At 40.6% G+C, this 27,056-nt stretch overlaps 2 protein-coding genes, 2 non-coding genes and 1 pseudogene across 10 annotated transcripts in view; 3 read left to right on the top strand and 2 right to left on the bottom strand.

Moving 5' to 3' along the window:
• Positions 1-1,350: 1,350 nt before the first annotated feature.
• On the bottom strand, positions 1,351-8,697 carry LOC149318031 (actin, cytoplasmic 1 pseudogene; annotated as a pseudogene). Its single transcript, XR_016279796.1, has 2 exons — positions 8,612-8,697; positions 1,351-2,324 (listed from the first exon to the last, which is right to left on the bottom strand). The product of XR_016279796.1 is annotated as an actin, cytoplasmic 1 pseudogene (transcript).
• A 326-nt stretch (positions 8,698-9,023) lies between these two features.
• TRNAV-AAC (transfer RNA valine (anticodon AAC)) lies at positions 9,024-9,096 on the top strand. Its single transcript has one exon. It is a non-coding gene; the product is annotated as a tRNA-Val (tRNA).
• A 927-nt stretch (positions 9,097-10,023) lies between these two features.
• TRNAV-AAC (transfer RNA valine (anticodon AAC)) lies at positions 10,024-10,096 on the bottom strand. The gene has a single exon. It is a non-coding gene; the product is annotated as a tRNA-Val (tRNA).
• A 741-nt stretch (positions 10,097-10,837) lies between these two features.
• Positions 10,838-26,728, top strand: MYNN (myoneurin). Of its 6 annotated transcripts, XM_089508875.1 has the most exons (10): positions 11,976-13,105; positions 13,258-13,347; positions 13,428-13,556; positions 14,228-14,366; positions 15,918-16,720; positions 17,890-18,049; positions 18,169-18,347; positions 19,657-19,740; positions 20,380-20,466; positions 21,225-26,566. In XM_089508875.1, exons 5-10 carry the CDS (start codon positions 15,994-15,996, stop codon positions 21,485-21,487), a joined length of 1,500 nt encoding a protein of 499 aa, XP_089365001.1. In that variant the 5' UTR covers positions 11,976-13,105; positions 13,258-13,347; positions 13,428-13,556; positions 14,228-14,366; positions 15,918-15,993; the 3' UTR covers positions 21,488-26,566. The 6 variants fall into 6 exon arrangements, with proteins under 6 accessions (XP_089364999.1, XP_089365000.1, XP_089364998.1 ...); XM_089508874.1 differs by lacking the exons at positions 11,976-13,105; positions 14,228-14,366 and adding exons at positions 10,839-11,047; positions 26,596-26,728 and having other exon boundaries at positions 13,258-13,556; positions 21,225-21,530; XM_089508872.1 differs by lacking the exon at positions 14,228-14,366 and adding an exon at positions 10,839-11,047 and having other exon boundaries at positions 13,048-13,105; positions 13,258-13,556.
• The window catches only part of LRRIQ4 (leucine rich repeats and IQ motif containing 4), a 34,466-nt gene continuing 34,100 nt past the window's right edge, over positions 26,691-27,056 (top strand). The window contains exon 1 of the mRNA XM_089508877.1: positions 26,691-26,748. The gene's annotated coding sequence lies outside the window, so the exon portion shown is untranslated. The remainder of the gene's footprint in view (positions 26,749-27,056) is intronic.

Below are 27,056 nucleotides of genomic sequence, written 5' to 3'. Positions count from 1 at the left end.
TCAGTCCGTCCCAAAATGGTGCCACAGAAGTGATGCCCTGTGCCCAAGCCTCAAAGTGTTTCCCAATTGCCACTGCAAGTGAAAAGCGCCAGTAAGGGAGTGAGCTCACATGGGCAGGCAAAGAGCAGGAGACGCCACTACACAAAATGATCAGCGAGGCTGTGTGGTGGTTTTTTGAAGACCCTGAAAAGAAGTTACATGCAATCCTTATTCGCACCATGGTCCTAAAGGCTGCTGGTTCCCCTTGTCTTTCTTGCACACCAATAATTTGATTGATGGGAGCATAGCGAGATGCTCCCGTCAATATCGCTCAATTTGGCAAAGATTATCACACCATGTTGTACAATGTCATGTGATAATCTTTGCCAAATCGTGTGATATTGATGGGAGCATCCCGCTATGCACAGAATTCCAGGCTATGTTTTAAGAAGTGCATTGAGTTCATGCAGACAACCTTAGTGCTTTTCCTGTGTGAATGGAAAGTATGCCTTAACATAATCCTAAACCTTTCCTTCATTTATATGCTACAAGATCTTATCAATAAAATGGTAACAGGCAGTTTTCAGGGAAGCTTCGCTCTGATCTTCATACTGAAGAACCTGGTTAAACTTCCAAGGAAAGCCCAAGTTTCCCTGGACGCAGTTTGAAAAACAAAAAGAACGAGAAATGGAATTTACACAAGATTGGCATCTCCTTTGGAATAAACAGTCAACCCTCCACATTTGTGGCTTTGACTTTTGCAGATTTGATTAATATTTTCTCTCTGTGAATCTCTATGGCCAACCTTTGCCAGAGGCTGACCTGGAAGACCTAGAAATTCCTAGAGAGAACACTTCTCTAGGCATTTGTTGGTCCTCCAGCACAATTCTATGATCAACCCATGGCAGATGTTGACCATAGAAATGTGCTGGAGGACCTAGAGATTCCTAGAGAGGTGCTCTTTCAGGTTAAAAGATAGTGGGTGCTTTTATTTGCGGTTTTCCCACTTTCACAAGAATCTTGCATCCCTAACCCCAGTGAATGTGGAGGACCCACTGTAGTTATTTCTCTTGTAGAATATCTCTTGTATTGCTGTCAACGCTCCTCAATGCAAAGGCTCTTGAGAGTAAGGAGTAAAGCATACAGAAATAGTAGTGTTATGCTTAACAGAGAGAATAAGAAAAGATCTGGAGAACTCGCTCAGAGCATGCAAATGGATAAAAAAGAAAACAAATGTGCAGACATACCTGGGTCACAGACAGGTAATGTTTGTGTTGCAAAGATACACTCTAAACAAGCATGCAAGGAATTGTTACTTTTATTCATCTTTCAGAAAGCAGCAAGGCTACAAGCCTCACAGGATGCCATGACTTTGAGGTTCTTCCCCACAGCTTTTTAAATAAAAATGTTTCCATATGAGAGGAATCTAGAAGCACTTCCTGTGTACTATATTGGGCCCAACTTCAGCATATTCTTCCTTGGAAATCCACATCTCCTGGAAGGCAGAGAGGGAAGCAAGAATAGATCCTCCCATCCAAACAGAGATCTTTCGGTCAGAAGGTGCTTGGACCAACACTTCAGTGTCCTTGGGAGCCATGCGAATCAGCTCCTTGGTTAAGCGTTCAGAAATTCCAGGAAAGAGACTGGAGCCACCTGAAAGGAGCACATTGGCGTACAAAGTGGTCCTTAAGTCGATGTCACATTTCATGATGGTGTTGAATAGGAGTTTATCAATTCCTGGGGCTTCCATGCCAATGTTAGAAGGGCGAAAAAGAGTCTCAGGGCAACGGAATAATTGGTTGTGGATCTTAATGATCTGCCCATCAGGCAATTTCCAAGTCTTCTCTATTGCAGTTGGCTTTTTAGCCATTTCTTCTTCTGGGTTCAAGCAGACATAGCACAAGGCTTCCTTGATGATTCGCACAATTTCCCTCTCAGCTGTGCTCACTAAGGCAATGCCACTTTCTCTCAGGATCCTCATGAGATATTCTGTGAGATCCCGGCCCGCCAGGTCAAGCCGGAGAACCGCATGAGGCAAGCAGTAGCCTTCAAAGATTGGGACAGTATGGGTGACTCCATCACCAGAGTCCATCACACAGCCTGTGGTGAGCCCTGCAGCATACAGTGCCAACACAGCCTGGATGGCCACGTAAAGGGCTGGTACCTCAAATTTTTCAAAAAGCAGTCGCGTCATTTGTTCACGATTGGCCAGTGGGTTTAGTGGTGCCTCGGTTATCAGTGCCGGTCTGTTGCAGGAGTTTAGCTTCAATTCATTGTCATAAACATGTTTCCAAACTTTCTCCATATCTGGCCAGGAGGTGACGATTCCATGTTCCACTGGGTATCTGAAATGCAAATAAAAGAATATGGTGGTGATCTATTACCAAATTTGACATGCCGACTACTTTAGCATTCCCTAGTTACAAATCTATCACTCATAAGCAGACAGTAAAAGCACGTTGTAAACTTTTTTGGATTACTAAATTTGCCCATATTGGCATTGAATGTACCTCCTAAGTACTGGGACTGTCTGCAATAAATATATCAGAACATCCTGAACCAGGACATTACCAAAGTCTTAAATATCCCATGAAGGTCACAGCTCTGTGACAAATGTGAATCAATTTGAACAAGCTTTATTGTTAAGGACTCCAGCTAAGAAACTTGGAAGTTGCTTCTCTGAAAAACAAAAGGTTTTCCAACATGATTTAACGTTCTTAAAGCTACAACTCCTAGGTTTTGTATTTGTTTGTTTTTTAGTGTGGTGGGTTAGTTATGATAGTTAAGCCTATTTTATTTGTACAATAACAGTGTGTGGAATTACCAGTATATTTTCTGGGGATTCAATGCCAGGTAAGACAGAGAGGCCTCAGCCACTCCGCCACCGTTGTAATAGAATATGAAAAATGATCAAACTGTTTTTAATTAACTTTCTTCTGTGCAAAGTGTTTATGATGGTGTATGAAACTAAATACACTACAGCCACAGAGGAATACTCTGGGTAACCATCATTCCATGAGAAACAACATTTCTAAATTTCTGCCCTGCTATTCTGCAACACATGAACACTTTTTGTGTAATATATTGAAATAGGCTGTGAAATTTCAAGAATAAATTATACCAAGATTGTAAATTTGCAAAATGGTCCATTTATTTCCCCTATGTTTTATTGTTTTCAGCATGGGGTGGGCAAATTTAACAGGCTGGGAACCAAGTTTTGTCAACTCAGGACCTGTGGTAGACCACTTTCCAACTAAAATGGGTAGGATTTCAGAACTATGAGTGGCTGCTTTTGGCTTTGGAGAAAGAAAACATAGAAATGCCCTGCTTTAAAGGAGAGATGTCACTCTTGAAGGCTTCTGGAACCACAAATCTTATTATGAACAACATTTTGCTGGTAGTAGTGAGGTGGTCAAAGAGGGCTCAGAAATGGAAGAGGGAGCTGCATGATGCCCCCAGGCTGTGTATTACCCTCCATATTTCTGTCGGGGTCACATGCAAGAGATTTGTGGGGCCACAGCCAAAGGTCTAGAGCCACCCTATCATGAATAGGCTCAGTTTCATCATTTTGGAAAATCAACACCATCTAAACAACAATTAGGCTTTATAAGATTCAATCAAAAGCCTAAATGCTCCATGAGAGATAGAATGGGAGTAAGGGACAGATAGAGAAGCCTATAGGCCAAATCTAGCCCTTGGGCCAAAGGTTTGTCATCCCTGTAATACCAGTAACGTAGGTTTCAGCTACTAGCCTGATTGTATTCTATACATCAAATATACTCACCTTGTCTGTATCACACAGGCTTTAAATATATATATAATGCCTAAGGTTTTTTCTGATCCATTAGGGTTCATCAAGGCTATACAATCATAGCATCTTGGTTCTACTTTAACTGCCATGAACAACATCTTCTAGACTCCTGGGATCTGCAGTTTATGCAGGGGTATTTTAGAATTCTCAGCCAGAGTTTTTTAGTGCCTCATCAAACTACAAATCCCATGCTTCCAGAGTGCAGCCATGCCTGTTATAATGGAATCATGGTGTTATAACTGTTGTGTGATAAAGCCCTTTGGAAGGTCAGGCCCATCCCACACCTGCCATCCTGGTATTATAATAATTATTAAGCTTTATTACAACCTCTCTTAAGAATACAGTACTACATTTAAAGATTTTGTTATAGACACTTAGGTGTAAAACAACTAGGCCTGTATCTGATTGCTAGTCCCAAACACCAGAGATCCACCGAAGCAATGGAATTCACCTAAGTTTTGATTTACCATTCAAAAATTGATCTGATGGGTCCACTCTAGCTGGGACCAGCAAGTGGCCTTGAGACCCTTTTTGTCAGTTTAACCCAAAAACAAAAAAATAGTTTCCAGCTCTTTTCCCTAAGTCTGGCCTTTTTAATTTTCTGCCAGAGATGAATGAAGGATATGATCTTTCCCATCCAGCCTCAAGTTCCATTTACAAAATCTAACCAGATTGGCAGCTGAATCATATTGAAATGCAACAGTGCTCCAACCAAGTGACGAAGGACAATTTAGGATTAGGCGTAATGACTCATACAGCTCTTTCCTCTAACTTTGTTGTTCCTATTTCCAACCATTTGTTGCCAGAGGTGGCTGCCACAGTGCCCTATTACAGTCTTCTCTGTCCAGAGAGGGAGAAAACCAGCAGTCAGACAGATTTGTGCAAGAACTCAACTCTTCCTTGAGAGTCCTTCTGCAAGGACCTACCATCCAGCTTCCAACTCTGACCACAAAAAGAACAGTGCACAGGTACCCCTCCTTTTGTCTAAGCCCTTCCGTATCACAGAAGATGAAGTCTAACTATTGGTTTGCACAGCAGCATGGGAAGATATTTGACCTTCTGTCTACTTAGGCACAGTGCAGCTTCAAGAAGGAAACAAACCAGCAGTAGTAGATAACACCTCTAACTTTCCTCCTCAACTGACAACTCGCTGCAGCTATTTCAGTGGGCTGCCTGAACTGTTTTGATGTAGCTAGTTCATTATAAGCACTAAACTTATTATCTCACTCCTCTTCTCCATCTCCACCTCCACCTGACGTCATATCATAAATTGTAGGCTGGAGGGCAGAGGCTGTCATATTATCTGTAAGCTTCCCCGGAGGAAAATCTCTGATTAAGAACAGGATATAAATACTTTAAAATAGTGGTTTCCAATCTTTGGTCCTCCAGGTATTTGGGACTTCAACTACCAGAAGACCCAGCTAGCTTGGTCATTAACCAGGAATTCTGAGTCCAAAACATCTGGCGGATCAAAGATTGGGAACCTGCTTTGTAGCCACACAACTTTCAGGTTAGTCAACACTTATCCATTCCTGTGGTTCACATTTCCCACTGTGTTCTGAGCACCTGAGGGAGAGGATTCCTCTTTTGGCTTGCGCTTCGTCTCCAATATAGTAGTCCTTCTGGCCAGCACCCAGCATCACAGACTTGGCCTTGGGGCGGCCTATCAAGTTGGTGAAGATGACACGTGGTTCCTTGTCCCCAGCAACACCGGCTTTGAGCAGACCTGAGCCATTGTCTAATACTACAGCTGGTGGCAGCTCACCCATCCCTGGGCGATGGTTTTGCTTCTGCCTGTTCCTGCTCAGGGCACTTGCCCCTCAGTGGGTCTGTCTTTTACTGAGGGAAGAGTAAGGGTAACAATCTCCCAAGCCCTGTGTTGCTTGCTCTATTGTGACTTGCATGTTGCTATGATACCTTCTCATCAAGCTTAGTAAGACTGAATATTTTATCTGAATGAGAGATGGTCAAGGCACAAATCTTGCTTCCTATGCATACAGAAGTCAATCTTTCATGCTTCAAGAACTGTGAGATCATGATTGTCCCCTTCCCTTAACTGGGAAATAATCATAATACAGTGTGAGAAAGTGTTGCTGTTTCAATAAGGACTTCATTTCTTTCCTCTTTGCTCACCTTTGGAAGAAAACCTTTAGATAATGATCAGGTTACCCTCTCCATGGTTTACAGAAGCATAAATGAACAGACACAGCGTGGTGCTGTAAACAGAAGAGAATTCTAGAATTTCAGTCCTGGAAAGTTTATCAGGCCTACACATTTATCTTAAAACAGTGCTTCTCTGACAATGATTTTTCTCTAATGTGCCAGGGACCAGCACTAAATTTGTGACCATTGGGTATAGTTTCATTTTTTCTTTCCTGGAAACTTGCCAGGGACTGGCAGCCAATGGCTCAGGAAGTAGCCCCAATCTAGGGACCAACACTTTGGATAGCAAAAGAGTTTCCATACATTAAGCCCACTAGAGATCCAACCAATAATCTTCAGCATTCTTGAAAGTGTTTGTACAATGCCTGGTGAAATGTCAGAAGCCAGAAAAGATCTGACTGGGATTCTAGTCATCAAGAGGGTTGCTGCAAAAGCTCCATTGTTTCCGAAGGCTCTATGCAAAACATCTATTGCTTCTGGGTGTTCTGAGTGGTTCTCTGCCATTTGGGAGAAACATTTTTGGAGGGATTCATTGGCTTCTAAGGGGTCTAGTGGGGCCCAAAGAGCCCCTGAGAGATCCATGCAGCTTGTAGGTAGCACAATGCCCACCCAAAACACACTGCAGAAATAATCCAGTTTGAGACCGCTTTACCTGCCCTAGCTCAGAGCTAGGGAATCCTGGGAACTGTAGTTTATTGTAGCACCAGAACTCTCTGACAGAGAAGGCTAAATGTATCACAAAACTACAGTTCCCAGAATTCCCTAACCAGGGTAGTTAATGCAGTCTCAAACTAGATTGTTTCTGCAGTGTGTTTTGAACCCTATATGTTAGGCCTCACAAGCTTTCTTTTAAGAGAGGAGCAGTTTTTATGCTGGCATGGCAGTGTTAGGGCACTACACTTTACAGAAATAAACCTTTGAGCCTCAGCAGTTTTGAGGCCTGAAGGGTGCAAGTGTATGGTATTTATACAAATCCCACTCTGCAAAGATAGATCGGGATACGTGGGTGGTGTGATGGTGGTTGTGGGTAGTTGATGCCACTGCTCCAGCTGGCATTTTTTGTTAACTGGAGATGATACTTCCCCACAAGGGAAATAAATGGGGCAGGGAGTGGGAAGTTGCAACCAGGGGTTTGGGGTGCATGTGATCTTCCTCATCACCTTTTTCACACCCCTGGTCTATATAGGATTACAAACAGAGACATACTTAGAGGAGATGATGATGATGATGATGATGATGATGATGATGATGATGATGATGATGATGATATTTGTTTGTATCATCCTTTCCCCCCAAACCTGGGACTCAGAGCAGTTTACAATTTAAAATAACAGTACACAAAACTGATGCATTAAAATAGAATTAAATTATTACAGTATTAAAACAGATCACTCATTAAAGAAGTCACTATGACCAACCAGTCCTATTTATTTCAGTGGTTGTTCTTTCTTCTTTTCTTGTCACATCCTATGTTAGAACTGAAACATTTGGGCATGTGATTCTATGTACTTGTGTCCCCTTTCTTCCCATGATACAGCAGTGCTTTTGCTACAAGAAACAGAAAACAGAAGATTGAGAAGCCTCCCCCCCAAAAAATGTGTGTAAATGATGCTTTGTTCTCTGTAATGGTAGAATGATATCTTGCTGTGATTGGTTCTGTTCTGTGTCTTAGAAAGTGAAATACACATAAGGCTGCATCTTCACTGCAGAAATAATCCAGTTTGACCCCACTTTAACTGCCATGGTTCCATCCTATGCGATCCTGGGATTTGTTGTTTGCTGTGGCACCAGCACTCTCTGACAGAGGAGGCTACATGTCTGACAAAACTACCAATCCCAGAATTCCACAGCATTGAGTCATGGCAGTTAAAGCGATGCCAAACTTGATTATTTCTCCAGTGCGGATGCAGCCTAAAACTGTCTTCTGGCAAGACTTACCTGGCAATAAGTCCCAAATTTAGGAGTTTATCACAGTGGGGCTAATTTCAGCATTAAAGAGAGATTAAAGCGTATTTAAAGCATCCCACAAATAAAGCAAAAATGGCGAGTAATTGCTCGAATGATTATCACACTCAAATGCGCAAATAGTGATATTGGAAATGCATTGTCACTGAAATCCCGAAAGTAAAAAGACGTATGTTAATGCTTCTTTGTGCCCACTTTAATGGCAGCTTTTGTGCAACGTGTGAAATCATTTCATGTAATTACACAATTTTCCCAAGATATTCATGGGATAAACTGATCTCCTTCATGTGACCAACTCCTTACATAGGATTACATTAAAGTACAATAACATCATAAACCCACAGAACAGCAATACCTTTAATTGGACAACCGAAATGTGCAAAATAAATTATGTAAGCTTCTGAAGCTCCTCTGGCTTCTTCGACAGGCAAAAGTGTTAAGAATCATACAAGAGGAAAAATATATATAAAATGATGATATTGCATTTTCTCAAGAAAACAGTGTTCTTTGGAAGGATATCCATGCAAGCAAGTCCCTCCTCCTTCTGGCCATGAGGCAATGGGAACAACAAAGCCTCCCAAAATCCAGGAGATAAAATTTTAATTTCATTAGCAATGCAAAATAATAATAATAATAATAATAATAATAATAATAATAATAATAATAATAATAATAATAATAATACAAAAATACTTCTTTTAAGATCCCAGATGTCTCCATCCTTTGTGAAGGCATAGCCCTTTTTGGTCAAGCAGAGAACACTGAATTTCTCACAGTCCCTTGAGTCCCTAAATATAAATATAAATTAAATAAATAAATAAATAAATAAATAAATTGGAAGGAAGCATGATTGAGTCCCTAAATTAAAATTAAATATAAATATAAATTAAATATAAATTGGAAGAAAGAGGGGGGGTATAAGAAATTAATAATAATAACAATAATAATAATAATAATAGGTGTTGTTTTGCCAAATCTACTCCCAAGTTTAAAAACAAACAAACACCTTTAACCTTTGTTAGAAATGATTCTAAATAGAAACCCCAAAGGATTGTACTGTAACACTATTTTCCCAGGAAAGAAGGAGAGAGCTGTGCCTAGACATGTTTCCGTAGTGTAGTGGTTATCACGTTCGCCTAACACGCGAAAGGTCCCCGGTTCGAAACCGGGCGGAAACACTTGGGAAACTTTTTCCTTTCCTTAAAATAATTAAACAACAAATCACTGAAGTCCAACCTTTGGCTTGAAAAGGGTATTTACCACGGGAGTTATTCCCAGATTCATGTGCATGCAGGAGAGCATTCCTAGTGTAAGCAATGCTTCAGGGTTTGAGAAAGGTAATTCACCCTTTTTCCCCAATGCACTCCAACTATACTCTTTTAAAGACCACTCTGCTTGGCTTTCTTTTTCTGCATTTTGTGCACATGCAGAAGCAGATTAATAATACAAAGTTTCCAAGCTTGCATCCACACTGCAGAAACAATCCAGTTTTGACACCGCTTTGGCTGCCATTGGCTCAGTGCTAGGGAATTCTGGGAATTGTAGTTTATTGTGTCAGCAGAGCTCTTTCTCTCAGTCTCTGACAGAGAAGGCTCAATGTCTCACAAAACTACAAATCCCAGGGTTCCCTAGCATTGAGCCAGGGGGCAGTTAAAGCGGTCTCAAACTGGATTATTTCTGCAGTGTGTTTTGGAACCATAGTGCTTTGTAAGGCAGCTTCATATTGAAGGGTGTTTTGAACAGGGATGTCACAACCACAAAGGAGGACAAGGCACCTCAAAATGGAGGGCAGTCAAGAAAAATGTAAGAGATTAAAAAATAAAAGCTAAAAACACTCACACAGAAATGTAAATCATTAGTCATGCTCAAAATGGAAGACACAATTTGATACAATTCCTCCTGGACAGGAGGTCGAAATGGAGGACGTGCCCTGGAAAAGGAGGACATGCCTGGTTCTGCATTGCATTACATAGATACTACACATATTCGTAATTGGTGTGTATATTCTCTGTATATTACAAATGTATTTATTATGAATTAAAGAGAGAACCCTCCAATTCTGGTGAAAAACCAAGCCATTCAAAGTATAAAAGAGCCCTTCATTGTGTTTCCGCCCGGTTTCGAACCGGGGACCTTTCGCGTGTTAGGCGAACGTGATAACCACTACACTACGGAAACCCACACAGACACAGGAGAACAGAGGGCAATGATCTCCCATGTGAAGTATAGCTGCACCAAGTATTACCCAGACAAGCCAGAGAGGAGTATGGCTTTTGGAAAGCATCTATTAAATCACCACTTCCTCACTCCACTGTAGAGATAAATAGTCCAGTCTGAGACTGCTTTAACTGCCCCTGGCTCAACGCCATGGGATTCTGGGATTTGTAGTTTTGTCTGACATTTACCTTTCCCTGTCAGAGAGCTCTGGTGCCGCAATAAACTACAATTCCCAGGATTCCCCTAGCATTGATCCAGGGCAGTTAAAGCGGTCTCGAACTGGATCATTTCTGCAGTGTGTTTTGGACCTTTAAGCCCCAAAATTCTGTCTTGGTCAATAAATAAAAGGTTTATCACTGCTTTTGTGGATATTTTGGATGTTGTTGTGCTTTGAGACAGGGCCAACACGGCCACCCTTGTATATATTGCCCCAAAAATGCCACAACATGGAGTCATGTCAGTTAAAGCGGCGTCAAACTGCGTTATTTTTGCTGTGCAGCCGCAGTCAGCGGCTTCTGATATCTCTCAGGAGGCTACACTGTGGCGCGCAAGTGGTTAACCTTAATAGGGAACCACATTTCCCATCATGCTTTGCTCCAAAACAAACGCGCGACGTACATGTATGCGGGCGCTAAGCATCATGGGAGGTGTAGTTCACAACCTTATGGAAACCCTCCCCGCCGCTTCCAAGCTAGAAGTTGGCGCCGCCCCGCCTCCATTTTCGACACTATTCCATCCCAACGGCTCTCTTTTAGTGCCCTGGGAACGGAAGTGAGATTATTAGAGCCACGGCCGGCCTTTTAGAGGAAGCGGCCAGCAGCGTCGCGTCACCACAAAATGGCTGCCTGAGGAGGGCGAACGGGGGTTTGCGCCTGCCTTTCCCAACCTCCTCCCCCCCTCCGCCGCTTCCAGGTGTGTCTGCCCTCTCATTGGGAAAGGGGTGGCTGGACGCGACCATTGGGCCTGCGCGGGGGGAGAGGGGGAGATAAGGCACAAAGGAGGGCGAATGGGATCATAGGAAAGAAGGGGGCGGGAGAGGACCGGGGTCAGACATGACTGAACCGTTTGGAGGCTGCTTTGCTTTTTAATCAATACTGTATATGTTTTTATTTTATTTCCAAAACACATTCAGCAAATCTATATAAACATGTGTCTTACCAGATTTCTTTCTAATAAGATCTATGCAATATGCATATTATATATATATATATATATATATATATGTCTTACCAAATTTCTTTCTAATAAAGATCTAGACAATATTCATAATATTATATATATATATATGTAATATACATATATATATGTCTTACTAGATTTCTCTCTAATAAAGATCAATGTAATATGTATAAAACTATATATATATGTGTGTGTGTGTGTGTGTGTCTTACCAAATTTCTTTCTAATAAAGATCTATACAATATGCATATATATATATGTATATACATACAAATTTATAACCAAATTTCTTTCTAATAAAGGTCTATACAACGTGCATAAAATTATATATACACACACACACATATATATATATATATGAGAAGAAAAAGAATATGCTTCTCAAGTTCTATAATACTGTCATATTTAATAATAATAATAATAATGGTTATCTTTTGTTATTATTTGTTATCCAAATTATTAGAACTTACTTCTCTTCGTCTTCTAACAGTAAATCATCTTATTCAGTCTTTTGGCTTCTCTAGAGTCGTATTAACTGATATTCTCAGTTTTAATATATACAATAAGTTCCTACTGTTGCTATTATCCTAGTATTTTTCCATCTTATGCATTGACTGTAGTGTCTTGTTATTTGATATACTTGCTCTTTTCCTATATTTTGTAGTATTTTTTGGGGGGGGGTGAGATTTGTCAAAAGGGGGGCCTTGCCCTCTGCAGAAATAATCCAGTCTGAGAGCGCTTTAGCTGCCCTGGCTCAATGCAAGGGAATCCTGGGAACTGTAGTTTTGTGAGACATTGAGCCTTCTCTGTCAGAGAGAGCCCTGGTGCCACAATAAACTACAATTCCCAGGATTCATTTGCAGTTAAAGCGGTCTCAAACTGGATTATTTCTGCAGTGTGTTTTGGAGCTATGAAAAATTTGAAAAGGCTGTCATTTAGTTCAGATGTGTTTGTGTAAAAGGTTTTCTAGCAGGCCTCTTGACTCATTGGCAAGGATTTCTGATTCCCAACTCTTGTAACAATGACAAAAGCAAAACCACTCCTTTTCCTCCTTAAAACTGGGACTCTATCTGCATTGCAGAAATGTTACAGTTTGACACCACTTTTAAGTGCTGTGGCTCCAGTCCATGGGATCCTGGGATTTGTAGTTTAACAAGGTCTTTGGCCTTCTCTGCCAAAGAGTGCAGGTGCTTCACAACACTACAAATCCCAGGATTCTGTAGGATGGAGCCATGGCAGTTAAAAGTGGTGTTAAACTGCATTATTTCGACAGTGTAGATGCACCCCAAGAAAGCTTGGTTCTGGGTGGAAAGACTCTGATCGTTACTTGATTCTGGTACTCGAAACAAATTCCTGGGCTTAAAATTATTCTAAATACACTTTTTTTGCACTAGGCTCCAGTTGCAGTTACATTGTTTTAAAAAGTGAAATAGGCCATAAGCCATTGTTGACACAGGAGATGGAATGAGTATGTTTTTCTCTGCTCTAGACAATGGGACCAGAGCCATTGGGGTCAAATTGTGACCAAAAAATTAGATTAAACACTAGGAGGAACTCCTTGAAACCAGGAGCACTTCAGCTGTGGAACAAAATGTGGAACAAATTGTGTTAGAAGATGGGGGACTCCTGTTCTCTTGATATGTTTAGCAAAGGCTGGATAAGTGCTGCAAATGCCATGGTTTTCTAGAGATTGGACTGTTTATTTAATTTAAATCTTGCTTTTCTCCCATAAGGGACACAGAGTGGCAACATGACCTTTGAAGTCCTTCCCAACAATCTTTCTCTAAAACTGTGAGTTTTCGGTAGGAGTAACTTAAAAGTACTGTACATTTTCTGTCTGAAAGAGCAAGTCCTCCAAACCTAGTGGAGCATAGTTATATACTATGTGTACCTTGTTGTTGTATGTCTTCAAATTGTTCTAAGTGTGTGCTTTGTCTTTACAGGCCAGAGCAAAGACCTGCCTTCTGTCACTGAAAATGCAGTGTTCCCATCACTGTGAGCACCTACTGGAGAGACTGAACAAACAGCGAGAGGTGGGCTTCCTTTGTGACTGCACCATCATTATTGGTGAATTCCAGTTCAAAGCTCATCGAAATGTTCTGGCTTCCTTTAGCGAGTACTTTGGGGCTTTTTACAAGGATACTTCAGAGAGTAACGTGTTCTTGGATCAGAACCAAGTGAAGGCCGATGGATTTCAGAAACTTCTAGAGTTCATATATACAGGAGACTTAAGCCTTGACAGGTAATATAATAGGGCTGGGGATATACTTGCAGAGAGTTCAAAATAAATACTTTCCACAGAATTGAAAAGACAGGTGTTTGCTTGAAATAGTCTTAGGCCTGTTACAGACTGCCAAAATAAAGCTGCTTCGGGTCTCTTTGGAGGTATGCTATTTAAATGATGCATGGGTCCTAAGAGTCCAGAGGTCACACCAAAGTCACACTCCATTCCTAAGCACCGGAGTGCAGCTTTTTGTGCAGCTTCCGGATTCTTAGGATGCATGCATCATTTAAACAGCATAACTCCAAAGAGACCCGAAGCAGCTTTATTTTGGCAGTCTGTAACAGACCTTAGTTAAGTACTTAATTGCAAATGGGGCAACTAGAACTAGAATATGCACATGTCAAATAGCAGTTAGTATGATATGTTTTCCAGGGACCTGACTTGGTGGATTAACTGGCCATGTCATAAGTCAATATTAGGCTTGCTGGGGGTGGTGGATACTAGAAACCCAGTTTTGCTGGATTTAAGGAAGGGATGAGTAACTTGGTAGACCTGGAGGCCATTTCCCTTCACCTTGGCCCTGCAGGTAGTACAAGAAGTTTTCCAGTTCTTAAAAAAACCCCTAAAACCCCGATTGATTTTGTGTGCCTGTTTAAAACAAGGTGTAGAAGATACATTTTATTTTACAGGTGCATTTCACCAGGTTTTATTGCAACAACAAAAATCATGGGGGAAAGTCTGTGGCATACTTTATGATTCCCACTTCTGATTTAAATTGATAATTGCCCATACTGAGTCCCTGAAAGAGTATAATTAGCAAACAAGAGGGTGAGTGAGAGCTGCTTTCCACTATTGTTTCATTTCAGGAATGGAAAGTAACCAACTAATACAGTGCATATGTGTGTGTTTTCCTGAAATTAATGTGGAATTTATGATTGAGGAAGGATAGGGTTCCTGTTTCACTGGCATACAAACATAAACATTGATTCAGATATCCTTTCCTAGGTGGTCCAGTGCATAGACGGCTACATTGCTGACACCTTGAATGGAATATCTGTAATCTATTTACTTAAGTCACTGACCAAAAATAAGAACGTGAAACACTACAGTATATGAAAAAAAACTAATTTAAATGTATTGTTTCAGTGTCATAACTGTTCAGTGCAAGTACTGTTTGTGGCTATGTGATGTGGCCCCTTTGTCAGTAGCCCTTTAAAAATCTGGCTTAAAATCAAAACTGAATTTGAGAACATAAATTAGGGGCTCGACAGACCACTCCTTTGGAGTGGCGTCCTGCTGCCCCTTTCAGCGCCAGATCGGGGCCACAACAACCGCAGCTGCGGCCCTGATCTGACACTTTGCCGGCACTAAAAGAAACAGCAAAATACCATTCTTTTTATAGCATGCTAGCTAAAAGGTGCCCTTGCCGCCACAGCGGTGGCTTTTGGGCGCTCCTTTGGTGCAGCGTGTCTAAACGCTGCACCAAAGGAGCACTGTAATGCTTCCCGCCGTGCGGTTGGGTGTGTGGCGTGACACTGTCCTGGGGGCAGCCAGTGTGCATATGCCACATGTGGCGTGGAGGTATGGCATATGCATCGGGGTATGGCTGGCTGCCCCCACCCCAGCACCACCCCGCCGGCATATAACACCAGTCTGCTTAGCACCTTATTTTCTGGCTTTCCTTCCTAGTATGATGCTTTAAATATCAAGTTTGTATACAAGGGCTTTATATCTTCACTTGGCTGTGAAGCTTGCCAGAAGGCCTTGGGCAAATTGATAGCATATATGTTGCATGTACTGTAATATTAAAGTATAATTTGCCACATGTATTTCAAAGAGAATAAGCTTGAGCAAGCCTTGAGTTGATGTGCTCTCCTCTCCTTTTTGGTGCACCTGCATAGAGCAGGTTAGATATATTTCATCACTTGATGACACTATAAAAATTGGCCTGAATGATGTGTTTGTTCCATTTTCAAGTAGGTCCTCCCTGGAAACCTAGTCTAAACTGCTGATTTTCAACTTCACTCTTTTTAAAAAATTATAACACGACTAGGGTTGCCATAATTCTCTACTAAAAACCAGGATGAAATGTAGGACAAAATTTAGACCAAAATGTAGGACATTTAAGATCCTCCATTTTTCTTAAATGTCCTACATTTTGGTCTAAATTTTATCCTACAATTGTCCTATATTTTGGTCTAAATTTTGTCCTCCATTTTGTCCCGGTTTCACTAGAGAATTATGGCAACCCTAAACACGACCTTTTAAAAAATAATTAATTCTTAACATATCTTAGGCAGTTTAGAATTTAAATTGATTCTACAAGACAGACAATTTTATGCACTTAGTACATTCCCATCTAACTTTTTTCCCTTGCAGTTGGAATGTTAAAGAAATACATCAGGCTGCTGACTATCTCAAAGTGGAAGAGGTAGTCACTAAATGTAAAATAAAGATGGAAGACTTTGCTTTTATTGCTAATCCCTCTTCTACAGAAATCTCTAGTATCACTGGAAACATTGCGTTGAATCAGCAGACTTGCCTGCTAACCCTTCGTGACTACAATAGTGAAGAGAAATTGGATGCCCCTTCAGTGGACCCAGTTCAGTCCCCAGTTTTAACAGCAACCCTGGGAAAAAAACCTGCTCAGACCAAAAAGCGGAAGAAGGCCTTCAGTTCCCCTAAAAATCTGCCAGACAAACCTGCACAATATCCAAACGATGTCACAGAGAACACTGCTGTAGAGATGTTTTTAGATGCAAATAAACTTGCAACAGAGATAACAGAACAAGCTGCCCAGGGTGGGGATAATTCTGAGCTGCAGCTTACACCTGTAGTGGAGAGTGAAACATTTGCTGCCCAGGAGATCCTTATCCAGACTATGGCTATGAAACCCAAGCGAGGCAAAGTGCAGCAAGGTTGTGCTTTGAAAGAGCACTGTTTGTCTAATATCACCAGTGATAATAACTCTTACCATTTGGAAACCTCAGGAGAGGAACTGGATCAGAAATACTCCAAGGCCAAACCAGTGTGTAACACCTGTGGGAAGGTGTTTTCTGAAGCCAGTAGTCTGAGACGGCACATGAGGATCCACAAAGGCGTGAAGCCGTATGTGTGTCAGCTCTGTGGGAAAGCCTTTACACAGTGCAACCAGCTGAAAACACATGTAAGAACTCACACAGGTATGCTCTCTGCTTGGTGTTGGGAGTTGCCTCTTGGGAATGTGAATAGGAAAGTCCACCCATTGTCTCAGCTAAGTTCTCCCTGTTCACAATCTTGTGGAATCGTACTTGCTGTTGATCGATGAGAATATAAGTGAGACTCTGAAATGAACCTCACCATTACTATTTTATTTTTATTTATTATATGACATAAATTTTAGAAGGTTTTTTCTACCCAAAAGGGCCCATGTGAGGCAAGTGTTTTTTCTCCAAATCAAGCTATAAAGAGTGTCACATTTATTTCTAATAAGAATTGAGACATCCAGGTGTTTTTGGACTTCAGCTCCCACTATTGCGTATTTTGCCAATGTTGTCTAGAGCTCATGAGAGTTGCAGTTCAACAACATGACTTTTTTGAGGAACTGGACAGAGAAGGTATGTCCTTGTTAGTTCTGCTGGAGTCCTTGGTGGCTTTTGATATTAGCAGCCATGATATTCTTCTGGGCTGTCTTACTGGGATAGGACTTTGGGATACTGGTTTCAGTGGTAAGATTCCTGCCTGGAGGGGCAAATTCAGAAGGTGGTGCTGGAACACTGTCCAAGTCATGAGATGGGATTCCTCAGAGTTCTGTTTTGCACACACATGCACGCGCGCACACACACCACATCTGGAAATTCAAAATATTTATGGGGGAGGTTGCCCAAAGTTTTAGTGTGTCCTGCCATCAGTCTGCTAATGACACCCAACTTGTATCTTTGCTTTCCACCTCAGTCAAAGGAAGCTGTTTCAGTTGTGAGCCTGCTAGTAATGAACAGGCTGTGTTCAAACAAATTAGAAAATCCTGATAAAGCAAAGGTGCTCCTGATCAGATGTAAGGTACACCAGGGAATAGGAACTGAATCTGTCCTGAATGGGGTTACACTCTCTAAAAATGCAGGTTTAGTTTGGGTATACTCCTGCCCCACTAACTAAAAATTATGAACAGCTATTAAGAAACTGAAGTAAATCTTTGGATAAATTCAAAATCTGAATGATTTGAATTTCGACAGAGAGTGAAAATAGCCTTTGTTATGCTTCTCTTTATTTTGAACTTTGCCTATTTCCTTGGTTTTGTCATCATAGTCTGCTACTGAAAAATCTCATCCTTCACAAACCAGTGCTAAAGTAGGCAGCTTTATTCTCTTCATAGGTGAAAAGCCATACAAATGTGAACTCTGTGACAAAGGCTTTGCTCAGAAATGTCAGCTAGTTTTCCACAGCCGCATGCATCATGGGGAAGAGAAACCATACAAGTGTGATGCCTGTAATCTGCAGTTTGCAACCTCTAGCAATCTGAAGATTCATGCCAGGCAAGTAAAAGGGCATTGCCTACAATAGACGAGAGAAGGGGAGGTGGTTGAGGAAGCTGTTGTTCAGAGAACTGGTTGATTGATAGAATTTAACCATCTTTCTTTTGCTTTCATTTTAGGAAGCATAGTGGAGAGAAGCCATATGTCTGTGATAGATGTGGTCAGCGCTTTGCACAGGCGAGCACATTGACATATCATGTACGGCGACACACAGGAGAAAAGCCGTATGTTTGTGATACTTGTGGGAAAGCTTTTGCCGTCTCAAGTTCTCTTATTACACACTCAAGAAAGCATACAGGTGATTCTTAAATAGCAGAGTTGAAGAGGGTTAGTGCAGCCAAAAAGATAGATGGAGTCAGAAATGATGTGGAAGCTCCAGAGCAGGAGTTGCATGGCTTTTTCAGTAAGGAGAGCAGTAGGACAAGTGAGAAAGGTTTAACTTGTATTCAGTTGATTAGCAGTTTTTCCTGGATGCTCTGCTGCATGCACGGTGGATCTTAGGCAAAACCTCAAGCCACCTACCAGGTAGACCTGTAGTCTGACTTGGAATAATAATAATAATAATAATAATAATAATAATATATTATTATTATTATTATTTTATATTTCCTACCCTTGTGGATCGAGGCAGGATTACAGCAATAAAACAATTCCATATAAAATACAATCATTAAAACAATGATATTACTATTAATTCAGTAAAATAGCGGATCACCAACTAACATTCACACTAACTTGTATTTTATTGTCTTCTTACCTGTAAGCCGCCTTGATCACATTGTGGAAAGGCGGGGTAGAAATAAAGATTATTATTATTATTATTATTATTATTATTAACATTCATATAATCAGATAAGAAGCGGAGTATTTAAGGTCTCTTATAAAAGATCAGGTAGGTATAAGACAAAACTGTTTCCTGAAATAAGGGTGGGGAACTTCAAACTTTACATATGTTAGTGTATCCTAATTCTCATCATTCCCATTCTGCATGGCCTCTGGTTAGTTACTGGGAGTTACATATAGTCTAGAATGATGTGGAGGATGATGTTCTTCCTCTTGTTCTAAATGATTTGGTAGCTTACATCACAATGTATATTTTAAAGACAATGATAAAAGTCTACTAAGTATATAAAGATTGCTAAGGCCCGTTACACATGGGCATAAAATACGCACTCTGCACGTACTAGGGTTAGAAAGGGGCATCACTTCCTGACGGCCCTAACCCTAATACGCACGGAGCGCTCACAAAATGGCGGTGCCTGTTCCACACAGGGGCCGCCATCTTTACGTAGCGGATGCACTGCATCCGCATGTCACACAGCACATATGACGCTGCAAGTGCGCCATTGGCGCCTCGCGGCGTCATATCCGTGCCGTGGAAAGAAGCACCATTTTGGGGCTTCTTTTTGCTCCGTGAGGGAGTCGCGCCGTTTGGCTGCTGCGGCTCCCTCGCAGAGCAACCAGCAGCGGCGCGAGACTGCCCATTTTGGGCGGTCTGTAACGCGCCTATGTGAGGAAACATCAGTTTGTCTGTATACTTATGATTCGGGGAAACATAGTCATTGTCAGTAAATATTGTACTGAGTTAATTAACTTCATTTCTTTAGGGGAGAAACCATACATATGTGGCATTTGTGGCAAAAGCTTCATTTCTTCAGGAGAGCTCAGCAAACATTTTCGGTCCCACACAGGTTAGTTTTCAGGCACACACCTTCCTATGTATTACTTCTCCAGCTTCAGTTTCCAGTTATGTGCATACTCAAGATTGTCTAATACCCAATAGCCATTTTCAAAGCAGTGGTTGTATTAGTTTATTTCAGTATAAAAAGGACTGTTGCACCTTATATGACTAACCGACTTAGTTGAGAAAGAGCTTTTGTGGATTACAAGTCACTTTTTCAGATGCATGCTGCATTATAATATTCAGGTCTCAGACATATATGCACAGTTACATTCCTGTGAAGGTTGATTCAGAGTGAAGTGGGATGCTGAAAATGACAGCTGTATTTTTAACATGGGTCTTCAAAAGTTTATTCAAATGAAACAAAAAGCACATGATTGAGCACTGGCAGAATTCTGTAGGCATTGATGCAAGGTAGTAGAGTGTAGTGACTAAGAGCATGTGCTGGGTTAAAAACTCACCTCAGCTGTTTTAACCAGATCTTGCTTTAACTGTCAAATTGACAAAGTAAAACACCAGCTTAAGCACACTGGCTAGAAAGTAAATCACCTGAACCTGGATGGACTTACTTGGGGTACACACGCTCTAGATTATCATTTCATCTTCTTGTACATGCATGAAGCTTAACTTGCATTTTTGTTTTTCTAAGGCGAAAGACCATTTATCTGTGAGCTGTGTGGAAACTCTTACACAGATATTAAAAACCTAAAGAAACACAAAGCAAAGGTTCATACAGGTAAGACCTGGTTGTTTTTAACATAGTGGTAAAACATTTGTACAAGCATACCTCAGAAGGGCACATGTCCATAAGGAAGGAGTCCCAGTTCTTTAGGTCAGCTTAAACCAAATGAAAATGATTTCTTTGAACTGTGCCTCTGGATGCTTCATTGTTAACTGAGTCCTCAGTAGAAAATGCTGCCAGCCCTTTTCCAGAAACATTAGCCATCTACACTGGTAAAGTGTTGGAATGGATGAATTAAAGAATAACATCACTGTAAGTTTGCATAGGTAGTGTATCTAAAACCTAGGGAAATCAGTCATCCTTTTAGTAGTCTCCTCAGAGTTTTGCTGTGGACCACATGCAGCTCCCCCTTCCTTTATTTGTTGGTGTTTATTTGCTAAAAAGTGCCTTTTAATTTGCATGTTAAAAGCAGGGGGGGGGGGTTCATCTTATGGAAGGGAGGTTTGGCTTGCTTTAAGATGAGGCGACTTGCTATCATAAAAGAAGTGATTTTCTAGGAAAGAGACTTTTCCTAGGCCTAAAAAAGCCATGTGCCTCTGAAACAGAGTAAAATGGCCACCCAAGGCTTTTAAAGGGTACAGGAAGGGCTTTTTCAGCAAAAAAAAAAAAAAAAAAAAAAGGGGGGGGGAGGGATGTTGGATTGAGGTTTAGTTTCCTAGTTGCTGGAGGGGATAGTGGTCCCTCAACATGGTGTATCTGAAAACTTTTCTTTCAGGAGCGTACATACTTAAAAGTTCTGTTTGTCGCTACAGGTTCTGAGAATGCCCTGGACCCTGCCATGCTTGAGCATTCTTTTAATGATCAGGACTCCATTCCAAGTGAGAAAAGCCCTTTGCTAGAGTCTGTCGATGTGAAGCCTTTAGACATAGCATTATCTCTCCCAGTTGGAACAGAGGATCACCAAGTGCTGCTGCCTGTTACAGACTGCCAGTCTCCCTCATCAGACACACTTCTGAGGTCTACTATTGCTGGATATTCAGAACCTCAGTTCATTTTCCTCCAGCAGTTGTACTGACATCCTGTCTGTGAAGAAAAGTTTGGCAATGAGAGCATCCTTGGTAAAGCGAATGTAGTCATGCGGCTGCTTTTAAGCCTGACTTTGTCTTTGATTCACGTAGGGACATTTGAAGTGCCCTTTTTCTATTTTGTTAACTAAGAACAAAAGATTCTGTTTTTTTTCTCTTTTTAAAAATTAAGCTTTAATTTTCTAAGAGATAAAGAGAATTCTTTTTTCTTCTTCAACACCTGCCTTAAGACGTCTTTTCATTAGTCCTGGATGTGTCCATCAAAGTTCATGCTTTTCATCCTGTGTAGTCAAGATGTTCAGTCCATATTGTTTATTCATCACCCAATTAGCATTTTTCAGTGCTCAGTAAAATTTCCTTTTTGGGATATAACTTCCATGGACCATTCTGACCTGGGGATTTCAGGAGCTGTAGTTTTTAATAAAGGAGCTTTTCTGAGCTCTGGGTTTCTTCAAAGTGAAAATTAATGAGTAGAGTTAGAGAAAGAAGGTCACCTCCCTGGCTTGTGACAGTTTAACAAATCCAGTTTAAGAAATGCTGACTTCTACATGTCAGCAGGCATTTTCTAGAAACTTGCAAGGATATTTTCCTAGCTGTAACAGCTTCTAAAACTATATGAAATGAAAGTTGAGATTTTTGGCAAACTGTACTCATAACATGACACTTGAGCCTCTTTCTTTGTTTTTTCTCATGCAAAAATGTTGCACATACCCAGAATATGCAGCAGTTTTATATGAAGATTTGATTTCTCATAGACATCAAATATGATAGTTGTGGGCTAGTTCTTCGGGGAATTATTTAGAAAAGCTTCATAGTACTATGATGTGTTTTGAAGCAGATTTTGACATGGTGTCAGAGGACATGTAAGTGGCCATGTGTATCATAATCACAGTGTGTATACCTTTGCCCATGAGATTGTGGTTACAGATGTGATTATCAAACTTGGGAGAGAGATAGATGGTTAGCCATGCTAGTCTGCAGCAGCAAAAGTGACAAAGATTCATGTAGCACCTTAAGGACATTTTATTTGGCATATACTATTGTAGACAGCAGCCCAGCAGATGCACCTGGGTTCTGCTGATTAAAACTTATGGCAAATAAAGCTTGTCTGTAAGGAGCCATAAAACTCATTTTGTCCTAGGTTTCATATTTCCAGTCCTCTGGTAGTTCTGGCTTGGAAGGAGGGAACAGTTTCCTTAGGAAACTTATTCGCTCCTAGTAAAATAATTCCCCCAAAGTTACTAATCCAATGGGAAGTGAGTAGTCTACCTGACCATGGTGATTGTGGAAGAAAGTGCTTTCCTTGTCTATTAGCACAGGGACTAAACAGGCTTGCAGAGGGACTGAGCAGTCCAGCCCATCTCCATCTGCCTGCTTGCCCACCAGCATGGAAGTTCATTCGCTCTTTTGCATTATATTCTGGATTGCTTAAAACTGCCAGGTGTGTTGTTAAATACTGACATCTTTTGCTGTATTCTTTCTGGTGATACCTTTTGCTGTATTCTTTCTGATGGAATACAAATAGGGAAAAGGGCACAAAGATACATGATTCAGCCATTACATTAAAGGATGCTCAGACTTGTTTCTTAAATAACAACTCCCCACCAGTGCTGTATATTGTTAATTTATTAAAAGCATCTTTAATTGCTTTTCAGTCCAGTAGGGCTTGAGAAGTGATGTACAAATAATTTTTTAAAAAGGAAACAATTTGAAAAGCCAGTTTTAAAAACCAAAGACTATACAAAACAATGCAGTTTTGATTGCCTGATAAAAACTCAGCAAGGATGGAGACGTTGCTTGAAAAATATTTCCACAATTGAGATGCTGGTATAGAAAACCTCTTGTTTTGTAACTCCACCAGCCTTTCAGGGTAGTAGCCTTCAATTGCTCTCTAATGAAGACCTCAAATTCTAGGCAGATTCATGGGAAGGGAGAGCAATCTTTCAGACAGCCTGTGCTCACCTTAACCTGGGGCTAACAATTTGAAAATCTAGCACCTTGTTGTGTGTCTTCCAAGTAATTTCTGACTTATGGTGACTGAGGTGAACCTGTCATGACATTTTCTTGGCAAGATTTGTTCAGAGAGGGAGTTTGCCTTTGCCTTCCTTTGTGGCTGAGAGAGTGTGTCTTGCCCAGGGTTATCCAGTTGGTTTCCATGGCTGAGCAGGGATTCAAACCCTGGGCTAGTGTCCTAGCAGAACACTCAAATCATTACACCATGCTGTCTCTAGCACTTTCTTACATAGCAGGATTTCAGAAAATAAATCAGAAATAAAGTTAAGACTTGCTACCAAAGGACGGGGAGAGGAGAAATACATTAATTCCTTGATTTTTTTTATGACAGCATTCTCTGTTAATTTTATGTATCCTCCCAAAACATGGAAGGAGGAGTTATCTATATTTTCTAAGAACTATCTAGATTGAGTCAAAGATCCAGGTAGTCCAGGTTTATCTACAATTTTCTTTTCTAGTGAGATGCCTTTCTAAAAAAAATCCATAGTATGGTATAATAATAATAAAAAAGCTAGCATGGTGTAGTGGTTTGAGTGTTGGACTATGACTCTGGAGACCAGGGTTTGAATCCTGGCCTAACCATGGAAACATACCATGTGACCTTTGGAAAGCCACTCTCTCTCAGGCCCAGGCAAATGCAATGGTAAATCACTTCTGTGTAGACCTTGCCATGTAAACCCCATTATAGGTTTATGTTAGCATCTCCTTAAATTTGAAGGCGCACAGCAGATGCAACGACATAGTAAAGATGCATAACTCCTTTCTTTCCCATCATCAGATGCCATACTTCTGAAATTGCAGGAGGCTGGCTTTCCTAGCAGTCTGGTATAGTGGACATGAATAGACCTATCCTCTGTCAGTTTCTTTTAATGGCTGTGCTTTATTAGGTTTGCAAATAAAGTTAAAGTTGTGGTTCAGTATCACAATCACCTGTACAAGATTGCTAAGAAGCTCAGGTTTAACAGCATGTGAACACCCAAAGGAGGCTGGGTTTTAATCTTTCTTTCCATTGTTTGGAAGATCAAAAAGATGGTTTTATCATGGCTTTATGCTTGTTATTATTACCAGGTATTATTATATAGGCTTTGTTGCTATTCAGTTTTGAAGTCTGAGAAACAACAAAGAGGACTGACGGGACCAAGAAGTGCTATTTTAGGGCACGCTTCTTTTAAAATTTATCTAGTATAACAAATGCAGATTCACTACAGCATACAAAGTTGCTATTATTTAGCAGTTCTGGCCGTGAGGAAACTTGACCTTTGGCTGAAAAGTAGGTTGGAGAGGTGTCTATTGTTACGTTATCTGTTACTGAACGTGGAGATTTTTAATATAGAAAGCACAAATCTGTCAATTTGTAGATTTTTGTATATTTTCAGAATATTTAATCACTTGGTGTGAGTGGGACAGAGGAAAACAGACATGGGGCAAAACCTAAAGTTGTATTTTTCTTTGCGATCAGGAGGGTTAGAAACTTGGTTAAACAAAAACTAGCTGTGATGCGTAGGATTTTATTTTCTAAGCCTACCATGATTGCCTGATAGTCAAAGGGGTAGGGAATACTAATATTGTTTGATATTCTGCTATTCCCTCCCCATCTTCAAGAAAGGCTGCAGTATAGGTCTGTCAGTACCCTATCTCATCAAGTCTGAGTAACTCCATAGAGACTTCAGCAGGTTCTCCTGTTGGTTCTGCCTTGAGAATCAACTCCTCCTTTGCCCCCAAAAACCTCTAGTTATATAATAAAAAAAGACGGGGTAATCTTGGTAGTACTGCGTATCTGGGAATGCAGAATCCTTGTTTCTCTTCTGAAAAACACATGACCTAAATTCAGAGGTTAGTTTCAACTATAGCATACTCATTAAATTAATGGGAACTTGGTAAGTCAGTGATTTAAGTTCCATTGTCTGGAATAGATTTGCTCTAGTATTAACTTTTGATACATTTGAAACAATATGACTGTCTTGCAGAGAAAAGAGAAATAAACTATTGGTATACTGTTTGGTATATTTCCTGAACATTTCCACTTGGGTTTTGTATCTGTCATTGTTTTTGGGGGGAAAATCATACTTTAAGTCCCATTCGTAGATTTTTATTATTATGCATAAGCTATTTAATATTTATGAAGAGGTTTTACTTTATAGACCTCATTTGCCTTTTGTATATGAAGATATTTTTAAGGGCTGTTGTTTGATTCCCTATCCCCATACACTACAGAGACTCAGAGAGCCAAAACCTGTTGTGGCAATAATGGAATATTTACTGTGGTGTGCATTTGCTTATTTAGTAAACCATGAACAATACTAGTAGGAAGATATGTAGGGTTCTGTAGGGATTGTACCTTGGCCAACAACAGGAGTATATTACTTACATCTGTTATGTATAGCTTGCTACTCCTAAATCTATCCTGGATGGAATACGTAGCTGAATTGACACACATGGGCCACCTAAATGCCCCCACATTTGTTGTGACTGGCTTGCTCTGTTAACTTGAGGTCCTGCTTTTGTGAGGGGAAAAGAATGCTTAAACCAGCTTCCGTCACCTTGGTACCCTCCAGATATTTTGTACTCCAATCCCATGCTTCCTCCCCATTGGCTGCATTAGCTGGGCTTGGAAACTGCTGCCCAGAACAATCAGAGGGTCCCTGCTGGGGGAAGCCCAGCTTAAATTTTCTCTCCATCCATACATTAAGCTAGGGGTGCAAATCATAGAGCTCTCCAGATGTTGAATTGTACCCTAGTATCCCTAGCCAACAGTTGGTAGTGAGAAATACCGGGACTTCATTTAGCAACATCTGGAGTCCTGCTCCAGCTTTAAGCTCTTACTTAGAACACTACTACTTTTGCCAGTATAAAAGGGATTTTCTTAGGAGATAGTATAAATCATCTTTGATTTAGTAATGTTTGAAGTGCTTCACATGTACATATAAAACATCTTTTTTCCTCCCCTTCTCTGTGTGTATAAAGCTTGCTTTTATATACTTTCCTATAAGGGTTCATGTACGTACTTAACCTGCAATACTTCAATGTTAGCCTTGAATAAAACTTGTTTTGTAGCATTTCTTTGATCCTAATGTTACTCCTTTAGATACAATTGCTTTGAAGAGAGATTAGAACATCCTCATCCCGGAATGATTTCTTTGAGTACTAAACAAAAGTCCCAGTATACATTTGACAGAAGAGTGGATAACGTCTTTCACCAATGAAGTGCCATCTTCTTTTATTACTTTGACTGCTACAGGTAATTCTGTTTTAACACTGTTGCCAAGATCAGGGAAAAATAAATCAATGAAATGCATACTCTCTTGAAAATGAGAAATTAAGTTATTGCTGATATACAACAAACTGGGAAAACTGGAGGGAAAAACCCTCTGCAATTTAAAAGTGAGAAGGATGTTTATTTGAGCTGTTAAGAGTTGATCTGTTTCACACAATGTGGTGTGCAATTGCAACTGCTAACTGACAGGCAAGAAGGAAGCATTGCACTTTATTGCTGTATTCCAAGAGCTGGAATGTTCCTGGTGTCACAAATAAGGTGCTTTTCAGTGC

Source organism: Sceloporus occidentalis, unplaced genomic scaffold (assembly GCF_023333645.1).
Source record: "Sceloporus occidentalis isolate IW3139 unplaced genomic scaffold, rSceOcc1.0.p SCAF_2, whole genome shotgun sequence".
Lineage (NCBI taxonomy): Eukaryota > Metazoa > Chordata > Lepidosauria > Squamata > Phrynosomatidae > Sceloporus > Sceloporus occidentalis.
The sequence above is the reverse complement of the archived record's forward strand: the minus strand, read 5'-3'. Positions and strand labels throughout refer to the sequence as shown.